The sequence below is a fragment of the Vanellus vanellus genome (genome assembly GCF_965231255.1).
Source record: "Vanellus vanellus genome assembly, chromosome: 21".
NCBI lineage: Eukaryota > Metazoa > Chordata > Aves > Charadriiformes > Charadriidae > Vanellus > Vanellus vanellus.
In genome coordinates this window covers 5,667,835-5,687,231 of record NC_138926.1, presented here as the reverse complement: position 1 = coordinate 5,687,231, position 19,397 = coordinate 5,667,835, and the positions used below count along the sequence as shown (strand labels likewise).

At 49.0% G+C, this 19,397-nt stretch overlaps 1 protein-coding gene across 1 annotated transcript in view; it reads left to right on the top strand.

Annotated features, from left to right (window-relative positions):
* The window catches only part of GRIK4 (glutamate ionotropic receptor kainate type subunit 4), a gene marked incomplete at its 3' end in the record, with an annotated part of 137,213 nt that overhangs the window by 80,015 nt on the left and 37,801 nt on the right, over positions 1-19,397 (top strand). The window contains exons 7-8 of the mRNA XM_082493873.1: positions 11,156-11,317; positions 18,361-18,513. Of these exons, the coding sequence (XP_082349999.1) occupies positions 11,156-11,317; positions 18,361-18,513 (315 nt within the window). The remainder of the gene's footprint in view (positions 1-11,155; positions 11,318-18,360; positions 18,514-19,397) is intronic.

Below are 19,397 nucleotides of genomic sequence, written 5' to 3'. Positions count from 1 at the left end.
GGGAACGGATGGAGCCAAACGTGTAGGCAGGAGAGCTGGAGTGGAGAGGAGGAGGGGGAAGGAGTGAAATGGAAGGGTTGAAAGCCAAGAGAGCAATTGGGGCAGAGAATGGAAAAGGGATAGGGAAAGAAGTCAGAAAAGAGAAAAATGCGGAAAGAAAGAAAAAGCCACGAGCTTCCTACCTGAACTAAGAGAGTTCTGTTTCCTGCTTAGCGCTTGATCCGTAGGTCCTAACCTTGCTCAGTATCAGTCCAGCACCTTGCTCAGTAGCAGTCCAGCAAGAACAAGCTTCAGTGCTCCTGTTTGTCCCCATGCAAATGGTCGGCGCGGGGCAGGAAAGCCAAAGGAAGGGGTGGGTGTACCTGGAGGGGATCAGCAAGTGCTGGATGCTGAGGGAAGAGCTGTGCCCTCGGGAGGTGAAGGTCACTTGTTTTAAGGCAGTGGCATCTGCTTTGTGATTTCTCACCCCCAGTGCCAGCCCCAAGTCAGAGTGTAGCTGTGCTGGTGCTGCTGGTAGAGCTGGTAAGGGACGGTGGCCGTCCCCATCAGATCCTGCCCACAGCGCTAAACCACTCCGGGTATTTCCCAGTACCAGCATGTACTGTTCTTGTTGCCCTCTGGTCCCAACGACTGTTCCTTCTTCCGCTGCCCTCCCCCGTGCCGGCAGTTGCTGTGCACCGCACGGACCAGGAGTGTGCACGCAGTAAGAGATTTCTGCGTGCACACCACCTGCACAGTGGAGTCCGTATTCCTGGGTGGTGCTCAGACAACAGAAATAGCTATAAAAATGAAGGTCCCCACTGCCACCACCACCACCAGACTGGTTTTGAGCATGGGTGCGATTAAGCATTTGCTCAAGGTCAAGAGGTGAAATTTGTCTTTGAAACCCATTCATCTCGTGTAATGCAGTTATGGCAGGTGAGAAAGAAATGAATTTTGTTGCCGTTCACTCTCCCAGAGCATTAATCTGTTTACCCAGGCTATTTTACCAGTTTGTCCAAAAGACCAGCCCTCAGCAGAACTAACTGGATTTTGGCAGGGACCGTTAAAGAAAGGTGACATCAGGCAAAGCCTGGGCAGATGGAAGAGATGTTTAAGGAAATTAGTAATATTTAAATGGGGATGAGAGATAGGAGTGAGCAATTTAGACTAATAAATCTGGAGGGATTATCAAGCTCCTAATGAACCCTCTGAGGTTTCACAATCACTGCCTAATAGAAAAGATAAAATCATAGTGAACCGCTGTCAAGGAGAGCAAGCAAAAAGATGGCTTTAAATGGAGGGAGAACCCATCAGAAGGGGAATAGGCAGTCTGTGTAGCATTAGGCTGCTTGGAGATGGAAAAATATTTCAGGCAACAAAAAAGAAGAGAAAAGGGGATAAAATGCTGAATTAAACACCTGCCCTGCGGCACTAGAGGGGAATTCTGTTTCTGTCTTCTAGCATTAATTTTATTTAATAAGCACATCCCAGCCAGCAGCTAGTCGTGTGTCACAGCTCTTCTCTCCGCGGAGCGTTAGGTGGAGGCAAGTTGCTGCAACTCCCCTGGCGCCGGGCCACGGGGAGAGCGGTTTGGGGGTGAGGGCTCCTCGGTAGCCAGCCTGATGACTGCAGAGAGCGGCAGCGCTGCTCTGCCCGCCGTTCAGCGGGGAGGCAGAGCGGCGCGTGAAAGCAGATGCCAGCCTTTGGCAGGAGATTGCGGGAGCAAATGAGGAGGAAGTCCTCGGCCCCCGATGCATTTCCATCGGAGCCGAGACGAGAGCCTGATGTAAAAATATCCACAGGCTAATTTACTGCGTGCAAATTCATTATCAGCCTCCTTCAGCCAGCTCAAGGGACCCTTTCTGTCAGCAACAGAAGCTCAACAAATTTTCCAGGAGTCCTAATGAAACTCACAGAACAGAGCAGATCTGTTGCATTTTTCTTCCCCACGTCCATCATCTGCATATGTGGTACTTGTGGCAACTCAGCACCCTTTGGTCCTCAGTCCCCTTACAGAAAAATCTCAGTTTGGCCCAAGTTTCTTCATGGCATCTCCACATGGCGACAAACTCCCTTGGCTCTGGGGCTTCCCCTTTTGGGAGGGCGGAAATTTCCCAATGATTAATAGCAAATGCCGAGCCAGTGGCCAGCTGCTCCCTGCCCCTCGGTCTGTGTGGTGCTGAGATGAGCTCAGCGCTGCTCCTCATCCCTTCCCCGCTCCCCGGCAGGGCACAGGCTGTCTGTGTGTCCACACAGCTTATGGCCGTGTGAGGGGGCAGTGGTGTGCTCCATAATAATAGTAGTAGTAATAATAATACTAATAGTGCCCGTGCATAAATAGAGCGTTGCAAGCAGGCTGTCTTGCATAGGAAAAGTATGCTCCTCCTAGAGCTAGAAATCCTTGAAATCAGCAGCACAGAGCAGGAGGGAAGTTGGATGCCTCCAAAATCCTGTGCTACAATTAATTCTTTTAGCTTGTTAATTGTGTGGAGCTTGTTGTTGGTTTTGTCTTTTTTTTTTTTTTTTTCTCTTGTGGGTGTTTTTTTGTTGTTGTTGTTGTTATTAATATAACGTATGGACCTCAGGCTGGGTTTAAATTTCAAAACATTTATCAAGTAGATTAGATGGAAGTAATTGAAACAATCAAAATTATTACTGTAAGAAGGAAGGTGTAAAGGAGTTTTAGTAGTGCCTTGAGTCAGACACTCTGTTCATTGGATGCAGTTTTGTTCCTTGACAATATTGTTGGTGATAAAACAGCTCCCCATATTCAATTTCCAGAGACCAGATAAATCAGTTTTGGTTTGGTTTTTTGTTTCCTGTTTTTTCTTCTTTGTTAGTGATTTATAAAGAGGTTGGTCTTCATATGGGATGAGGATTTCAAAGCTGAATTGTCACTCTGGATGCCCTGTTGGAATGGGAGGGGAAAGTAGTGTCCAAATCACCCGGACAACATCACACGTTTCAGCGGTAGCTTGTCCTTACGGGAACATCCTTTGGAAGGAGGGAATGATGTAAAGTAAAGCAGAGGAAAAGTGGACGACAGGTTAGTTTTTGGCTGGGCCTGTGGAGCTGAGGTTTTTACTCCTGCTTTGTGAAACGAGCTTCTCTTGGTGGACTGATCTTCTCTTTCTGTGTCTGGTTCTGCAGGGTAAGCTCGAGCACGGGCTGTGGCATTTGGCCCGGCTGCAGCAGGTCTGCCGGCCACAAGCACCCGCGCTCTCCCTTGCGCTCTAGCACAAGCGAAGAACACTGACTCTCTTGTTATACTTTGACGAATTTTACCTTGCAGTCCAGCCAGCCTTCCCGATTCCCAGTAGCTGATGCAAACCTTTTCATAGAGCCCCGATCATTCTCTGGATTTGTGGTTCATGTTTTCAGTGGCATGTGGTAGCAGGGCAAACAAATCAGGTTTTTGCAAGGATGCCAAAGCAGTTTCTCCTCATTCTAGTTACCGTGAGGAAAGGAGGATTTAGGCGAAGCAATAACTGTACCTCTGTGTGTTTTGCTGCTTGTGCTACCCTACCTGTCCTGGGTCTTCTTTATGTGTTGTTCAGAGTCCATCTTGTGCTTGATATCCAGGTGTTGAGTAAATCGTTCTCTCAGATACAGTCCAGGCCCTGTGCTGTGAGAGCAAACCTTTCTCTTTTCCTCTGCCCTCATGGTGTCTTGTCCTATTTGTCTTTCAGGCTTTCTAGCCCTTGTTTTCCCAGAGCTGTACTTTTCAGGTCTCAACATTAGCACTTGACCTCTTTACTCTTTGAGGATTTGTCACTCTTCAAAACTCAGGCTCCCTGCAGAGAAGTTGAAGTAAATAGCTTTTACTAAGGATGTGGGCAATGTATTTTCCTAAATTGCTCTCGTTTGAAGAACAGCCTCCAAAATGTAGTAGCTCTCCTTGCATGAGGAGGTAAAAGACCCATCTTCACCAGCATATGGCACACTGATACTTTTGCGATGCATCAACTTTGTAAGAGCAACCGGATTATATAATATAAACTGCCCGTAAGCTCATTGAGATCACAGTTCCTCTTTAACTACATGAATGGCTGAATAACAGCCATTGGGTAGATCTCCCACATCCACTTACCTACTGAAAAGGCCACAATCTGTTGCTGTGATGACTTTTTTTCTTCCAGAGAAATTGATTTTTACATGTGGCCCATTATAAACTTATTGACTCTGTCAATATGTTATAAATAAACTGAGCCTTTCAAGAAAACCATAAAGCACTTAACATAATATTGTCCACTTGAGTAAATAAATAAATGTGTTGTTAGAGGAACTTAGGAATGATTAACAGACTTGGCAGCTCAGCCCTGAGGGCAGCAGGATCCAGAGATGCAAAGGCAGGTATTTTCTCCACTGCTACATCTAACAGAGGAGGTCTGACGATCTCAGGGGAGTTGTTGTTCACTGTTGGCAGATTGTGAAGAGCTGACCATTGCATGGGCCAAATGCACAAGGCTGGTAGGGATGCTCGGGTGGCAGTCGCTGGCGTGCCTCTGTTATGGAGGAGGATGGGGGGTACCACCAGACTCCTGGGAAAGTCACTCGCTTTAGTCTGTGGTTTGTGTCCTTTGTTGATTTGCATGTATTTCTGCCTTCTTGTACTCTTGCTGCTGTTAATGATCTCCATCAGTGTGAGAGCGCTGTAGGGGACCTCAGTGACACAGGAGCCTCAAAGTCTTCTAAAGATTCTTGTGCAGATTCCATGTTTTAGCCATTTGTTTGGGTGTCCCTAGAGGAAGAGCAATCCTTCTGCTCCGCTGTCTGTCAGTGAGTCTTGATCGGGATTCAGCATGTTGTTAGTGCCTGAACTGTGAGAACTGGAGTAACTGCAGAGCAGTTGCACCACATCCGTTCGGTATAAGCAGGACCAGGCCGGTACCTTCTGCCCCTTCGGACTGAGCATGCCACTCCTGCCACCCGTGGCCTGGGGAGACACTCCCTGGGGAGAGTTTTGTTTGCCCAAAAAACCAAGAGCTGAGATACTTTATCTTCTCTGGTTAACCCTAAAATGGTGAATAATGGTGTGCATTGGCATCCAGTGATGTCAGCAGTGAAGTCACTAGAGCAGCGCTGACTTTGCACTAGCTGAAGGTTTGGCTCTTGCATAAAAGCTGCCAGGCAATCTCAGGCTGGGAATTGAAACTCTGTGTTTGGAGGGTGACAGCATTTCTAAGCACCAAATACTCCTGAAATGGAAGGTTTTGCCAGAGTTAGGGCTTAATTGAGAAATGGAAGCCTTGGCCCAGCATGCTCCTTCCCATCCCACATAAAAATAGAGAAGGAACAGTACAGTGTGTTCTGGACCTCCAGCCTGGTGTAAATCAGCCTTCGCCGCCATCAGAGGGCCCGATCCTTGGCTGGGACCAGGGGAATGAGGTCAGTGCAGGCTGCTGAGATTACAGCTCCAGGAGCTTCTCCTACTGAGCAGTGGGCAACGACAGCATCAAAGGGTGTTTTGGAGGCTGCTAATCAGCAGATCCAAAAATCCAATAAAGCCTTTGCAGTAATTAAAAGAGGAAGATAGCCGCGTGTGTGTGTGTGAGCAAGAGAGAGGAGAGAGGGAGGGGGGCATCTTACTGTCAGTGTAGGTTGAATTGAGCAAATCCTGTTCCTTCCAAGGGCTTGGGATGGTGTGAGGTCGAGCAGGGTGTGGGAAGGTCTTGGAGTCACTAAAAATGAAATGAGCCTGTCTTAATACTTGCCTCCAGTGTGCAGGTAGTGGTTGCTGTCTCCCTGCTTCCCGGGTGATCTAGGTTATTAAAAATGTGATAAGAATCAAGTCAAGGAGCGAGGTTCTGCGCACACAAATGGGATGCAGAACAATATCACCAGCTAAATCAATAAAGCTGGAAGGAGCTCAATAGCTGATGCAGAGCGTTGAATAGCAAACTGGCCGTCTCGCCGCTGCGGGGTGAGCAGTTACAAGGAGCCACTCGCTGAAGTGAGACCACAGTGTGGCAGTGCAGGGGAGTCTCGAGGGTTCACAGCTCCACACTTTAAAAAACATTTGCTTATCAGGCAGCCTGTTGTGACACTAATAATCAATCCCTTGCTTGACTGCTGTCCTGTTCCACACAGAAGTCTCCAGCCTCTTCCCAGACTTGGGAGGGAGGGTGTGATTGGTGTCAGTGTGGCCGGTAGTGAGGGAAGACCTGGCCGTCATTTATGGGGTCTACTTTCGTCTAGGAGTGGATCACTTAGGTGAAGAGTTGAGAGGATATTTCATTAGTGACATGCTTAAATACAAATTGTGGCTTTGATGCTTTGTGTTGTAAGGCATGCTGTTAATCCATGTCTCTCCAAGGCTGAATCGTGCTCTCAGGTTTTTAATTGCTTGCCATTTTTTGCTCTGTGCCTCAGTTTCCTCCTCTGTATTACGGGCACAGTAATTTCCTGGCAGGAGTCCCCGCAGGGCAAGGCAGTACTGATTCTGTACATTCCTATGGCACTGTGCTGTGACCGTGTGAGGAGCAGCGTCTTGCTGCTGTTGTGTTATAAATCCAGAGTGAAACGGGCAAGGCAGGAGGGGGATTTCCCTCAGAAACCCAACGGCGGAGTTGCGGGAGCGCTGTCACCGGTGCAGGCTGAGGTGGAAGAGGGCTTGTAGGTGCCGAGTCCCAGTCGGGATCGGCTGGCATGCAATCCGAACATTGGAGCCGAGAGACTTGCTCTGAGTAATAGGCTTGCACCTTATGGGTTTATGTTCCTAATGGAATGGAGGCTACAGCCTGTAAATCTTCCGATCCTAACTCACAGCTGGTGACGCCAGAAGATCCAAGCTCGTGGCTTTAAAATCATGAATTACAGAGCTTGGCTGTGTGGCTTTTATTAGCCAGGTTCTCCCAATGATCTAAATGTTCGGGTCACTCCATAGGTTTTGTCTGCTGCTTTAAAGTGAGAATGCAGGTCGAGTGCCGCATGAAGTGCAGAAACCCAAGAGTGACTTCATCCTCTAATAACTCCTCCAGTGCTGTCTCCCAGGGAACCCCTTTGTATTCAATTAGCTAATGTGTGCCTAGCACTTTGAAAATATAGAGTGCCATAGAATTGCTAAGTGTTGTTATTTAACGGCACGTATTTAGTGGTTGCAGCCCTGTAGTAGAAGTCAGAAAATCTACACTGTAATTGCCTGGTCCTGCTGCAGAATTTGAGCAAAGTCTGGGGATTTTTCCTCTGTAAAAGTTCATTAATTTTGGCTGCAGACCCTCAGGGCCTACTTCTTCCGAGATCTCATGAAACAGAATATTGACTTTTGGTGGGTGCTTTAAAAAACAGACTGAAAAGAGGGGGAAGAATTGAGGCAGCCGGCATCGCTGCACCTGAAATTAGCCTTGGCACGATTTTTGATGGTCTTCTGTGCCTCAGGTTGCGCACTGGTTGGCGCAAAGGAGCTGGACTGAGACGGAGGGCAAAGCGCTGGTCAGCTATTGCAATTGTTCCAGTGTAAAGAGGGGAGAGAAAACATTGGCAGTGGAATAGGAGGTAATGCAGGAGATGCTGTTTGCACCCATCTCTTTGATTCGCAGCTTCTTGTGTTCACCGGGTCCCCCGATCTTGCCTGGAAGTACGTGGTTACGGAGCTGTGTTTGCGCAGGCGGGGGCGGTTTAGGGCAGGGCGCACCCGGGCCTGGAGTCCCCCATTAAACAGAAGCTGCCGACAGGTGTGAGTTATTTTCCTAATGGCTCCTTGCTGTTATTGCATTGGAAAGCTATCTTCTAGCCTGCAAAAGCACCAGCCAGCCCTGCAGATAAGGAAGAGTAACTACAGGAGGAGAGCGGAGCGAGGGTGGCTGGGAAGCTGTGGAAGCCCTAGCCCCGCCAGCTTTGCCTAGCAGTCAAGGCAAGGTCAGCTATGTATACTACAGCTGTGCTCGGACTGGTTAAAATTTTTCCTAACTTAGGCAAAAGTCAGCTTCGGCATGTCTCAATGAGAAATCTGTGAATCTGACACCAAATCCCTGTGCACCCTCTAGAGAGCCATTCGCGTGTCCGAGTCTCTCACTTCTCCAACACGAACAGTATTTCTCTATCTCAGTCTGATCTTTGGAGAGGGAAATGTGGTGACGCTTGCATGCAAGCACCTGGTGAGAGGCGCCCTCTGAGATCATCTCCAGGAGCAGGGTTTGCACCCCGTTGCCTGGCTGCGCTCGCCTCTGGCCAGGCAGCGTCCCAGGCTCGGCCGTCGCTGGCAGCGGGAGGGCAGGGCGGGAGGCAGGAGCGGGGCTGGCGGATGAGGCGTTGAGCACTGAAAAGCAGCTGAGTGGTGCGGTCCTTGAATGGCAAATGAGTTTGTGTTTGCAAAGCGTGGGTTTGGAAATGTCAAGCGTGGTGAATGACCGTGGAGGAAAGGAAAAAAACCAAATAGGGACAGAAGCTGAGCCGGCAGCTACTGGAGTATCCGGATGCTCTCACCCCTTTGCCCTCCGTGGCAAGCCTGACCTTACCAAATCTCTCTCATCCCATTGCAAATGGAGCGTGTCCCCCAAGGACGGGTTATCTCCGTCTCATTGCATAGGCAGCTCATGCCTCATTTACTTGTTTCTGACCTGGGTCTGCAGAATGCTGTTGTGCACGTCTGATGGAAAAACATTTAAAGGCAGAGGGTTGGAGCTGGAGCAGAGGGAAGGGACAGGGAGCAGTGCAGGGAAAGGGTCGCATCCAGGCCATGCAATCCCCGTGTGTTACAGAGGTGGATGCTTTATGACCGTGACAGCACCAGAAATGGGGATTTCTGCAGCTGGAGGCTTGCCTAGGAGAAGACGGATACGGCGGGCGTTGGCTGTAGAAAAAGACCAAAGCTTGCAATGACCAGCCAGCACTAATGGGAGCTGGGAAAAAGCTGCTGTTAACATTTGAACCAGAGCAAATTGTTGACTCCAGGGGGAGCGTGTCCGGGTCTGCCTGACGCTTTGTCAGGCAGTGAGCCCTGGCAGCTGCCTCCATCCTTGGTGCGGCACGGGAATTCCCCCAGGGAATCAGGCTGTCCCTCCCGAAAGCTGCACAGGGAGCCGGGCCGGGGGCTGGGACTGACCCCGTCACTCAGCCAGCCCGAGCAGACGGTACCCGTGGGTTCAGCCTTCTGGCTGCTGCGTGACCGGGGCGAATCACACCTCTACATCAGTATTCCCCGTGTGAATTGAGAGTAGCGGGGCTCATTTCCTAGCCCCAGTAATTGCTTGTTTAAGGAGAAGAGTGTGATAAACCTGCCAGGGCCTGAGCAACCTCAAAAGCTTAGAACTGTTTTCGGGGGAGAAAAGGTGTAATAAATAAAGGTACTAATTTCAGCTGCCTTGAGATTGGGGTGGTCTGACCTGAGACTGAAGCCTTGGGCTCTTGGCTGTTTTGGTACATAACATCTCATTTTCCTTCTGCGTATAATGAAGCCAAGAGGGCAGTCGGGCAGCTGCTCGTGTTGTGCCCCGTGCAATTTGCCTCCCAGCTCTGGCTGGGGGCAGGTAGTATTTTGCAGGGGCTTAACACATCTCCTGCTGCTCTGCTTGCATCCAGGAGCTCCTCGGGCCCGGGTCCTCATTAGCCATCTGCCCTCATTGCGCAGGTTGACAGGATGCCGTGGGTAAATGGATAACCTGTCAGGAAGGCAGGAGGATAATATCATTCAAATGAATCAATAGTTCACAGGCAATTTCATGTTACCTAACGTTAATGTGGTTGTGTCCAAAATGCACTTAATCCTGTGTCTGATCACATTCTCGTGGGAGTTTGCCGTGCTGGAATAGTCTTGTAACTCCATGTTTCAGAGATTTACAGACATTGTTCCTACGTGCACGCATACGCAGGAAAGATAAAAAATGACTCGACTTGCTGAAATCTCATAGTCCACAGAGCCAAAAGACATTCGTATTAGTGATGGAAGAGAATGGGTATCCAGCAGTTTCTGAAACTATTACTCCCACCTTCTCACTCCATTTTTAGCAATTAGTGAAAGAGAAATTAGGGAGGAAGGCACCATTATTTCCTGCTAATAGGACAAGGAGGGCTGGACTCTTCTCCAGGAAGCTGGCTTTGTCATGTAACTGCTTCCATTGATGTAAGTAGCAAAACAGAGCTCTCTTTTTGCTTTTATTTTTTTATACAGTCATTTTTATACATCTTACCACTTTGCTCTTCAGAAACGCAAGAGGATGGGCCCCACTCCCACGCCCACAGTCAGAGCCCCTTCCCACCCTCCATAGGGCATCAGGATGTCCTGTGAGTGGCATCTCCTCCTGGTGCCTGATGGCAGAAAGGAGCAGTGCAGGATTGCCCTGTGGGGAGGAGCTGGTTTAACAGTTTAAATGTGTTGTCACTGAATTAGATGTGGTGGTAGAGCAGCCTCACTCAGCAGATGATGTTTGCCAACCAGGTTGGGATCCAGTTCAGTGCGCTTTCAGAGGAAATTAAGAATAGTAGAGGAAGGACATGAGTTTCTCTCCAGACATGGGCCTCCACAGTCTGGTGGTCTCAGTGGTCTGGGGATCCCTCCTGCCCCAGATTTGGATGGACAACCATCCAAAGTGTGCTCGCACTGTCTGGGGCTCTCTGCCATAGTGATGCCTGGGCGCAGCAGTGTTTTCATGGTGAACACAGCAGGGATCTTTTAATGGGAGTGCCTTCAAGAGAGCATTGCTTGGCAAGGAGCTCTGTGCTCTGGACCTCCCACAACAGAGTTGACCTCCTCTGGCCAGTTATAGCAGGTTACTGGCTTCAACTGAAAAATATCATCCGTCTCCCTCTTCTGCAGTAACCTCTGCGTTACAAGGAACCTCCTGTCAGAATAGTTGGTTTATAAGCTGCGAAGAATAACACCACACTCAGGTGGGGTTGGCAGGAACCACAGCTCAGAAGTGAAAAGTTCCCAGAACCCACTTTGGAGGGTTTTTGGTCTTTTTGTGGAACTTGGCCAATAAAGTACTGGACTTGCCTGACATCTTCATTAAAAGCCTGAGACAGGCAGCATGCTGAATCGAATTGTGCTTAGCACCCAGGCTCTTCCTTACCGGCCAGCAGGTGGATTTCAGCCCCAAATTAGAGGTGGTAGGTTCCACAAGCAGGTTCTTCTAGCTGTGTGGTCCCATCTCCCCTTCAAGGGTATTGAGTGGTTTTTAAGCTTTTGGTGGCCATTTTCTGCCCTAATGCTGTTTTCTGTTTTGGGCTGCTTTAGGAGTTTTCCCTGCAGCGCCTGGACAGCCTGCTGGATGACCGAGTCAACATCCTGGGATTTTCCATTTTCAACCAGTCTCATGCTTTCTTCCAAGAGTTTGTCCAGAGCCTCAACCAGTCCTGGCAGGAGAACTGTGATCACGCTCCTTTTACTGGGCCAGCAGTAAGTAAAATTAATTCCCATCGTCTGCAGCCTCCCTGAGTCAGAATGTTCTATGGTCTGTCAGGAAAACCTTGTGAAAAGTGCTGTGGGCTGGTTCTGAACAGACACTGGCAATGCAGTGTGAAGACCGTGCAGAGGAAGAAACTCTGGTCTCAAATGTATGGGTACATGGTATTGGCTAATTTAATCCAGGTAACCCTTGTGCTAAAGAGCTTGGGCATATCACCAGGCTGCTGTTATACTGCTGTACCTTGGATTGGCTTTCACGGTTGTTGTTCTTGGGGAGATGGTGGTCCAGGAGTGGGAAGGATGAACCAGACAGAGCACCTTAGTTGAGTTAAGTAGGTAGGAGAGAACTTGAGGTGTCAAGCTGGGACTTACAGGGGAGTCTTCTGTTCTGGAGAATATGAAAGCTATCCTGAAAGCCTGCGGTCACCCAAAGGGACCTTGGGGAGCCACGTGGGTATACAGCTTTAGAAGGCTTGTCTGTACTCAAATGGCTGTACAGCTTTAAATTCAAGCCTAATCTTAATTTGAGTTATATTTATATGTGAGTACAGGGGATGGTGCAGCCCTCATTCAATGTTTCCCTTGCGAAGTTTGTCCCTGTGTGTTTACCTCTAGGAAAATGGCTTGTGAAAGAGGGACTCTGGATACAAATAGCATAGAAAGGGCTGGGCTTAGGCAGATGACAAGGGGTTGTGTTACGTTGTGTGCTCTAACATCTCCCTGGTGAGTGTGCAGATCAGCAGTGAAATCTTCCCTAGGGACTCTTCATCAATGGAAAGGTTTGCAAAGCAGATTTGCCAAATCGGGGATGCAGGGGGGCACGGCTGGAGCTGGGGGTGGGGGGCGAGAGAAAATGCCATCAGTGGAACCCTTTGCATCTTTTTTAATGAACTCAGAGTTCCCTTGTCAAGCCGAGGCAGCTGTGTACTGCTGAAAACCTTATTATCACTACAAAGTGCTCTTAAGCGGGCAAAATAAGGAGCTTTCTGACCTTTGTGTCCACATCCTATTGGCTTGACGTGGAGTTCAGCCCACGGTTAATATGTGCCTGGGACCATCCTGCTCGCCCTCCTCCCAGCGCCCGTGCCCAGAGGCGGCTGCAGTGAGCTTGCTCTCTGTGCTCTCTGTCCTGCTAAGTCTCTGTAGGACTGCTACCAGGAAGCTTCCTATTTGGATGACAGTTGCAGGGACTGTTTGGGGGCATTAGAAATAGATTTCCTTCTAATAGTACAAACAGAAGGCAGTAGGAACAGGAGCTTAGCAGGTGTGACGGAGAAATAACTGATCTCACCCTGTGCTGCCTTGAACAACCAGCAAAATCTGTAGGTGGAAGGATGCAATCGTATGCCCCATTGCAGCACTTTTTTTTTTTTTTTTTTTTTTTAGAGAGTGAAGGAGTTCAGAGCTGAATGGAGCTGTTTGGTTTGTGAGCCTGAGCCTAAATCACCCATCAGTGTAATATTAAGCCAGCAGGATGCTCCTTTCATTCATTCATAGAACACAATCAGCCATACCGCAGCCTTCCTCCTGGGCCAGGGAGGGCGCGTCTGGAGAGGGGCGCTCGGCCACGCTGCAGCGCTCTGATCTAAACCGCTCCAGCCCTGCTGTCCTTAGGGGACCTGCCCGGGGCTGCACTGCCTTCCCAAGCCCCGGCTGTGTGGCTGCTCTGGGCGGTGCTGGGCAGCTCCCCGTGCGCTCGCTTGTGGTCAGCTGCTCAGGAGGGACGGGTGTTTCTGGTGTACAAATGGGAAACTGAGGCTTGGAACAGAAGTGACTTTTCCCATTGTATCAGAGTCAGGGAATCCACAGCACGATTGGAAAATGGCTTCAGTTCTTCCAAACCCTAGTGTAGAGTCTTAACCAAAATGTGATTTCTTCCTGATGATGCGAAGGTTCACCACTATGTTCGTAGCGAGGCTCCCATCACCAATGTGCCATGCCCCAGGTGATGAGAAGAGTGCCTTGCCCTGGGTAGTGAAGATACAGAGCAGAGGCGAAGTGAAATATTCCCAGGCAGGGCATGGGTTTCCTCTCCTGTGTCTGCAAGGGAAATCCAGTGCCGTTTTGCCACGTGTTGTCTCTGCTGTTGGAAATCTGGCAGAGAACATCTCTCTGTGTAAGAACTTCCCCTTTTAGTGCTGGGAAGACGATATCTTGTGGGATAGCTCATACTAAAAAGAGAAAAGGAAGCTCAACAGCTGGAAGTGACAGGAGGGAGGTTTCCTGTGAGCTGCAAAATCCCAGGGCTTTCTTGCTGGAGCTGAGAAGGCGTCTGAGGAAGGAGGAGGGAGCTGCTTGCTCTAATGCCATTCTCATTAATCACATTGCAAAGAAAGGAAATCAGAGAAAATCATTCAAATTACAGATGGCTAGATTAGGTAATTAGAATTTAGGCTAAAACAGATGTTTGTAATTAAGTGTTTATGTCATTGAATAAAATCCAGATTGTAAAGTCTATTTCAGAGGATTTTAATGGTTTTAATTCTCTATGTTATGTTTGGGGGCAAAGATACAGATGATAATGTTTTAGGAAGAAAAGACAAAAAAAAACCCCACATGACAAAACCCAGACTAGCCAAACCTGTTCATATTTCCCTGGTTATCAGTTTACCTTTAAACGTGCTCTTTCTGTGGGAGATTTCCATAAATAAAAAATAAAGCGGGGTCTCCCACTTAAGTATACTTAACCTGCTGATAGTTTCTAGAAGGACAGATCTGGTGTTGGGAGGAAGATGTGCTGCATCCAGCATGGAGCTGTAGTGTATCAGGGTGGAGCTCAGGCGCCATCGCTGCTCCCAAGGCGCAGGGCATCCGATAACGTTAGTTGTCTTAAAGCCACTGGTGGGAATGGTCCTGCCAGGACCTGTGCACAAGGGCTGGAGATCTGTTTCTTGACCCTTTCTAGTTGGTGAGGTGTTCCCAGGGCCTTGTGTCACAGTTGCCCCCTGTGACACCTCCGTAGTTCTCGGCTACAGCCTCTCATCGCGCAGCTGACTGTTGTGCCGAGGGGAACGGAGCAGTGAGCCCGTCTGCCCAGCACACCATCTGCTCCCTTTTCTGGAGCCTTGTTCTGATGAAGCATCCATCAAGTAGCAATTTTTATCAGCAACTTTCGTTGTCATAAATTAGGCTTTAAAGACAGGGGGGAGTCCCCTGCAACCCATGAACCTGCGAGTGGAGGACCACTGCTGAGCTTCCCCAGTTTTTCACGTGCAGCCTGTCTCAGAGCTCTTACATTGCAGAGATGGTACAAAAACAACAGGGATCTGCACAAATCAGATGATGCACGCAAGGAAGAGAATCAATTTGTTAACAGGCAAATTGGCTTTTTGTGACAGAGTGACAAAGCTGTGGTTTAAAATGAGAACATAAAAGGTAGTGAGAGATTTTATAGGCGACATGAAGAAAGTTGAGGCGACATACACGACAGCAGTGACAGTTCCTGCTTGCTCAATCTGTGTAGAGGAAGTTAAAAAGGTGCTGCCTCCAGCTCTGTCTCCTCTGCTGAAGGTTATGGCCCCAAGGCACGAGAGACCGTGTGGCTGCTCTGCATCTCTTCCAGTGCAAAGTCAAGCAGCTTCTCTGAACACACCGCTAACTTAGGTGAGCCTGCAGGGAGGTGGAGTGGGTGTGCTGAAATGGCCCAGTGCTCGTCTGAGCTTTCTGGGCTGCAGGAGATAGCTGGAAGCAGCGAGCTTGTGTTAACCACCCCCCCCCCCCCCCAGTTAACCTCGTGAGAAGACACTTGCCTACCTACGAAAGCCAGAGACCAAAGAACCCAGAGGAGCTGCTGCACTCCAATGCTCTGTAATTATGAACAGTCTCCTCCACAGAGCCTCCCTCCCAAATCGCCTTGCTGTGTTGAATACGATTTATTAGTGTGACCGAGTGAATGGTGGCAGAGGGAGATGGCTATTGGGTCGGTGGTGCGGGGCAACACAGCAAATACTGCCTTGGGTCGAGATGAGAGACAAACGGGAGAGCGGCAGCACTGCTGGCGGGGTTGCGGGTGGCAGTGGAGCCGGCTGATCCCACACCAGCGGCCACGGGAAGATGTGGAGTGCCTTGGAGGATTTTGATACCAGAGGAGAGAGGAGTGAACAGAGTGAAGGCCATGAACCTCCCTAGGTGTGAGTCCTGGTGGCTGCTCAGGAGAGATTGAAGGGGGAGTCGAGATAGGTAGTAGGTAGGTATTTAAAAGGAGGGGCACAGATCTGTTTGCTTGCGTGTTGCTGTGTTGCCAGGCTCCCCTGCCGTGCTCCAGGGCCCACGAAATTGAGAGGCTGGCACAGGAGCCTGGTTTTGAGCCCGGTGGGGCAGGGAAGGGCTGGTATCAGTAGTAAGCAGCATCAGGAATGGAAATGGGGTGCTTCTGAGGAGAGTTGTGTTGGTTTTGGTTTTTTTTAAATGAAAAAAGGTATGTTGAGAGTATGGTACTCCCATTCCCTACCAAGAAGACTTGATCCTGTGCATCACAACCCCCTCCCCAATCCCTAAATTGCTTGAAATCATAAAGGGGCTGCCAGAAATCCTAACAAATTGTTTGAGGCTAAGGAGTAAAATATTCCAATCAATAATGTCAAATGCTTCACTAAGATCTACAAGTCTCTTGCTCACCAGCTAATAAGAGATCATTAACTGCTCAGGGAAAATGGAAATGAAAACCCAACAGGAGAAAATTAAAAATGCTGGGCCAATATTCTGATTTGGTATGAGATGGTGAAACTTTGGGGTCAGAGGGGTTGCATTTGCTCTTGTAACATTTTTGTTTGGCCAGCTGGTTCCTAATTTGGGAAAGGGATTGCTAATTGTGTACGGTATCCTGGAACCTGAATGGGATTCGGCCCACAGTTAAAATTAAGTATATGCTAAAGAGCTCCATGGAACAGGGGCCACGGACAGGACAGGCTGGAGCAGTCCTATTAGGAAAGGTAAAAAAGAAAGGTAGGGAGAAGGCTGTATCAGCTTCTTTAAGAAGCTCTGGAAAATGCTTCCCAGGACAGGGAATGTTTAGGTCAGATGTGAATACTAAGCAAAAAACAGTAGCAGACTTACCCCCAAACAGAAGGGAAAAAGTGCAGGAGAGAGGCGTGCTGCTGCTGCAAAGGGAACTGTGGCATCTCATCGCTGAGGCAGGACAGGACCAGGATGCCCAACTTCTGTTCCCACTCTGCCACCCATTCCTTGTGTGTCCTCAGGCCGCTCAGCTCCTCTGGTGTTACAGTTTAACAGCTGTAATAAAACCTCATAGCTCTGGAGCCAGTCAATCCTTATTATTAGCAGAAAGCCCTCCACGTAGATGACCCGTTGCATAGGAGAAGCGTCAGGTGCGAGACTGACAGATGCCAGTTAAGTTGCTCAGTGCTTGCTGGAAAGCCCCTGGATGCTATTTGTGTAAAACAGATTAAACTGGTAAGTGCAGGAGGAATGTGACAGAGCAAATGTGAGTCTGTACAAGCGTTGGAAAAATGAAGGGTTACTGGTGCCATTAGAGCTGGCGTTCGGGGTTTTGCTAGCATTAGGCTGGAATCATGCCTTTTAACTTGTACCAGCTTGTAGATTTTAAGGTTTTGTGCTGCTTGTTAACTGCCTAATCCCAGGGCATGGTGGTCAATGAGGTCTTACCACTGATCTGAGAAAGATCAAGCAGGGTTAAGTCTGGCTCACTCTGTTCCAATTAGTAACGCGGTTGAAAGCAAAGGTTCGTTGGGATGATTGAACTGGGCGAGATTGTCCCTGCAGGGCCACTGGCAGAAGTGAATAAACCTAATCAGGCTTTGGGAGGAATGGGGGATGCAGAGACGACTGAAATGCCGTAAGTCACCAACAGGGTAAGGTCAGGGAAGGGAGCCCCAGGCTAGAGACTGAACTCATTGCCAGGAGCTGGGATGGTAAGAGGGTGCTCTCAGAAGTAGCCATGAGGAAAATGTAGCCTTGATAGTAATGAGCTGCAACAGCTTAATTCCAGCAGTCAGGAGGTGACAATAATTAAAAGTGAAATCTTCGTCACAACAGTGACCACGAGAGAGCAAATGGCTGATTATTAACTAGATCAAAAACATTGAAATGGTTGTGCATGGGCGAAAAACATGGTTTCTGAAGCTTGATGGATGGAGAAATCTGATTAAAGGCAAACAAAGCAAAGATGAGAGGGAGAGGGGACAAGCTCTGTGATTCTGGACATTCCTTCAGCAATGCCATTACAGAGCAGGTAACAGCCAGCAGGAAACTGGAGGTTGTAGCAAGGGATTGGATGGTCTCTACAGGGTCTGAAAGCCAAGGTTCAGTTGTTTGAGCAGCAGCTCTAACAAAACCTCATTTCTTGTGGATCTGCCTTTCAAAGCAGTGGTCAAAGAAGGACTCTCTGGTGCCTTATGAAGGCTGAAGCAACACAGTTGTCTTTCCTTCTGTGGGTACAGTCACAGGATCTTTATTCTCCCCAGCTGCCTATTTTAAGAATTTCACAAACCTGATGCTAGCAGGAGCGATCCCCCTGGCCAGCAGATTGATCAGAGATCACCGAAGCACCAAAAAACCGCACCTTGATTGGAAAGGGTTAGTTACTTTGGGAACCGGAGATAGAAAAGAATGGGGAGGGACAGGGACAAATAGAGACAGAAAGATGATAGTGATGGAAGAAACCCTGAGGAACAGCAAGCAGAGGCATGAAGGGTAAGGAAGTAAGCAAGAACAGAAGGAGAAACGTAACAGACTGGGAGTGGGACTGGGGCTGGCAATGGGATCACACCTGCCCCAGTGATGCCTACACAGTCACAGCAGTTCAGGGATACTGTTGCTTCTGTCTCCCTGTCCTCGGATGGATGCAGATGGGATGCAGGATGTTGCTGGAGCAGAATGGTAGGCAGGCAGTGCTTGCTGCCTGCACGGAGGCCGCCAAGGATTTTGCTCCTTTCTGACCCCCGCTGAGGTTGTGGATAGAGCACTCTCCTGCTTGTGGCAAGGTCCTGAAGGTGCAGCAGGAGGCTTGATTTTTGTCCTCCCATCTCAATTTTTTTTCTTCCTTTTCCCCACAGCTCTCTTCCGCCCTGCTGTTCGATGCCGTGTACGCCGTGGTGACTGCCGTGCAGGAGCTGAACCGGAGCCAGGAGATCGGTGTGAAGCCCCTGTCCTGTGGGTCTGCCCAGATCTGGCAGCACGGCACCAGCCTGATGAACTACCTGAGAATGGTGAGAAGGGACTGAAGTTTGCTGGTGTGTTAGGAGCTAGTGCTCGTCACTGCTGGAAGCAAAAGACGTGTATGTACATGCTAGTGCCTATGCTGGCATAGTTTTCAAGCACAGAGTGTCGGTCCGTTTGAAGGTAGCAGTGGGAATGAAAAGAGAGGAGATCTGAAGGTTGGTTTGTCACTGGCCTTGGAACGACATGAAACTGTTTTTCAGGCTTTGCTGCAGGAAAACTGGAATTCGATGTTTGGTTTTTTTAAAAGTATGAATGTTTTGAAGTGATTTGAGCTCTGTTTTGAGTGAACTTGGGTTGATATAAGGTCATGCAGTACAATTGCTTAGAGCTCAGTGGCAAGATGTGAGTTTCCCTGTGAAGGGGTTTGGGCTCCTTTGAACCCAAAAGTGTGGTTGCTGGAACTGATCAAGCCTAGTTCTGGCATGAGAACAGACCCTGAAATTTCAGCCTTGTAAAATAGTTTGTTGGAATTTATCAATGTGACTCGTCAGAGCTGTGCTTGACCGTGCAGGAGGAGTGTGTTTTCTGAGCCTTCTTGAGATGCAACAGAAATATCAAGAGCCTTTATTTTGTTTGCCCCCAAAGGAAGGCTCAGCTGAACCTGAACCTTGTACCGCTTTGGTCCATGCATGTGAACCCTGCTTTAAATCTCACCGTTAGTCAGAGGCGGCAGAATCCTTCAGCTTCCTTGGCTCTGCTACTAGGGGGCCCAGTAGCTTGCCCTTGTTACTGAAGAGGTGCTCCAGCAGCAAGTGAGCAGTGGTGAATGTGCACAGTGAAGCTAGGCGCTCAGCCCGGCCCTGTTGCATTAAACGCCGGCCTGGTGCTGTGAAACAGCACATGATGCTTTGTGGAGGAATCCCCAGCTAGC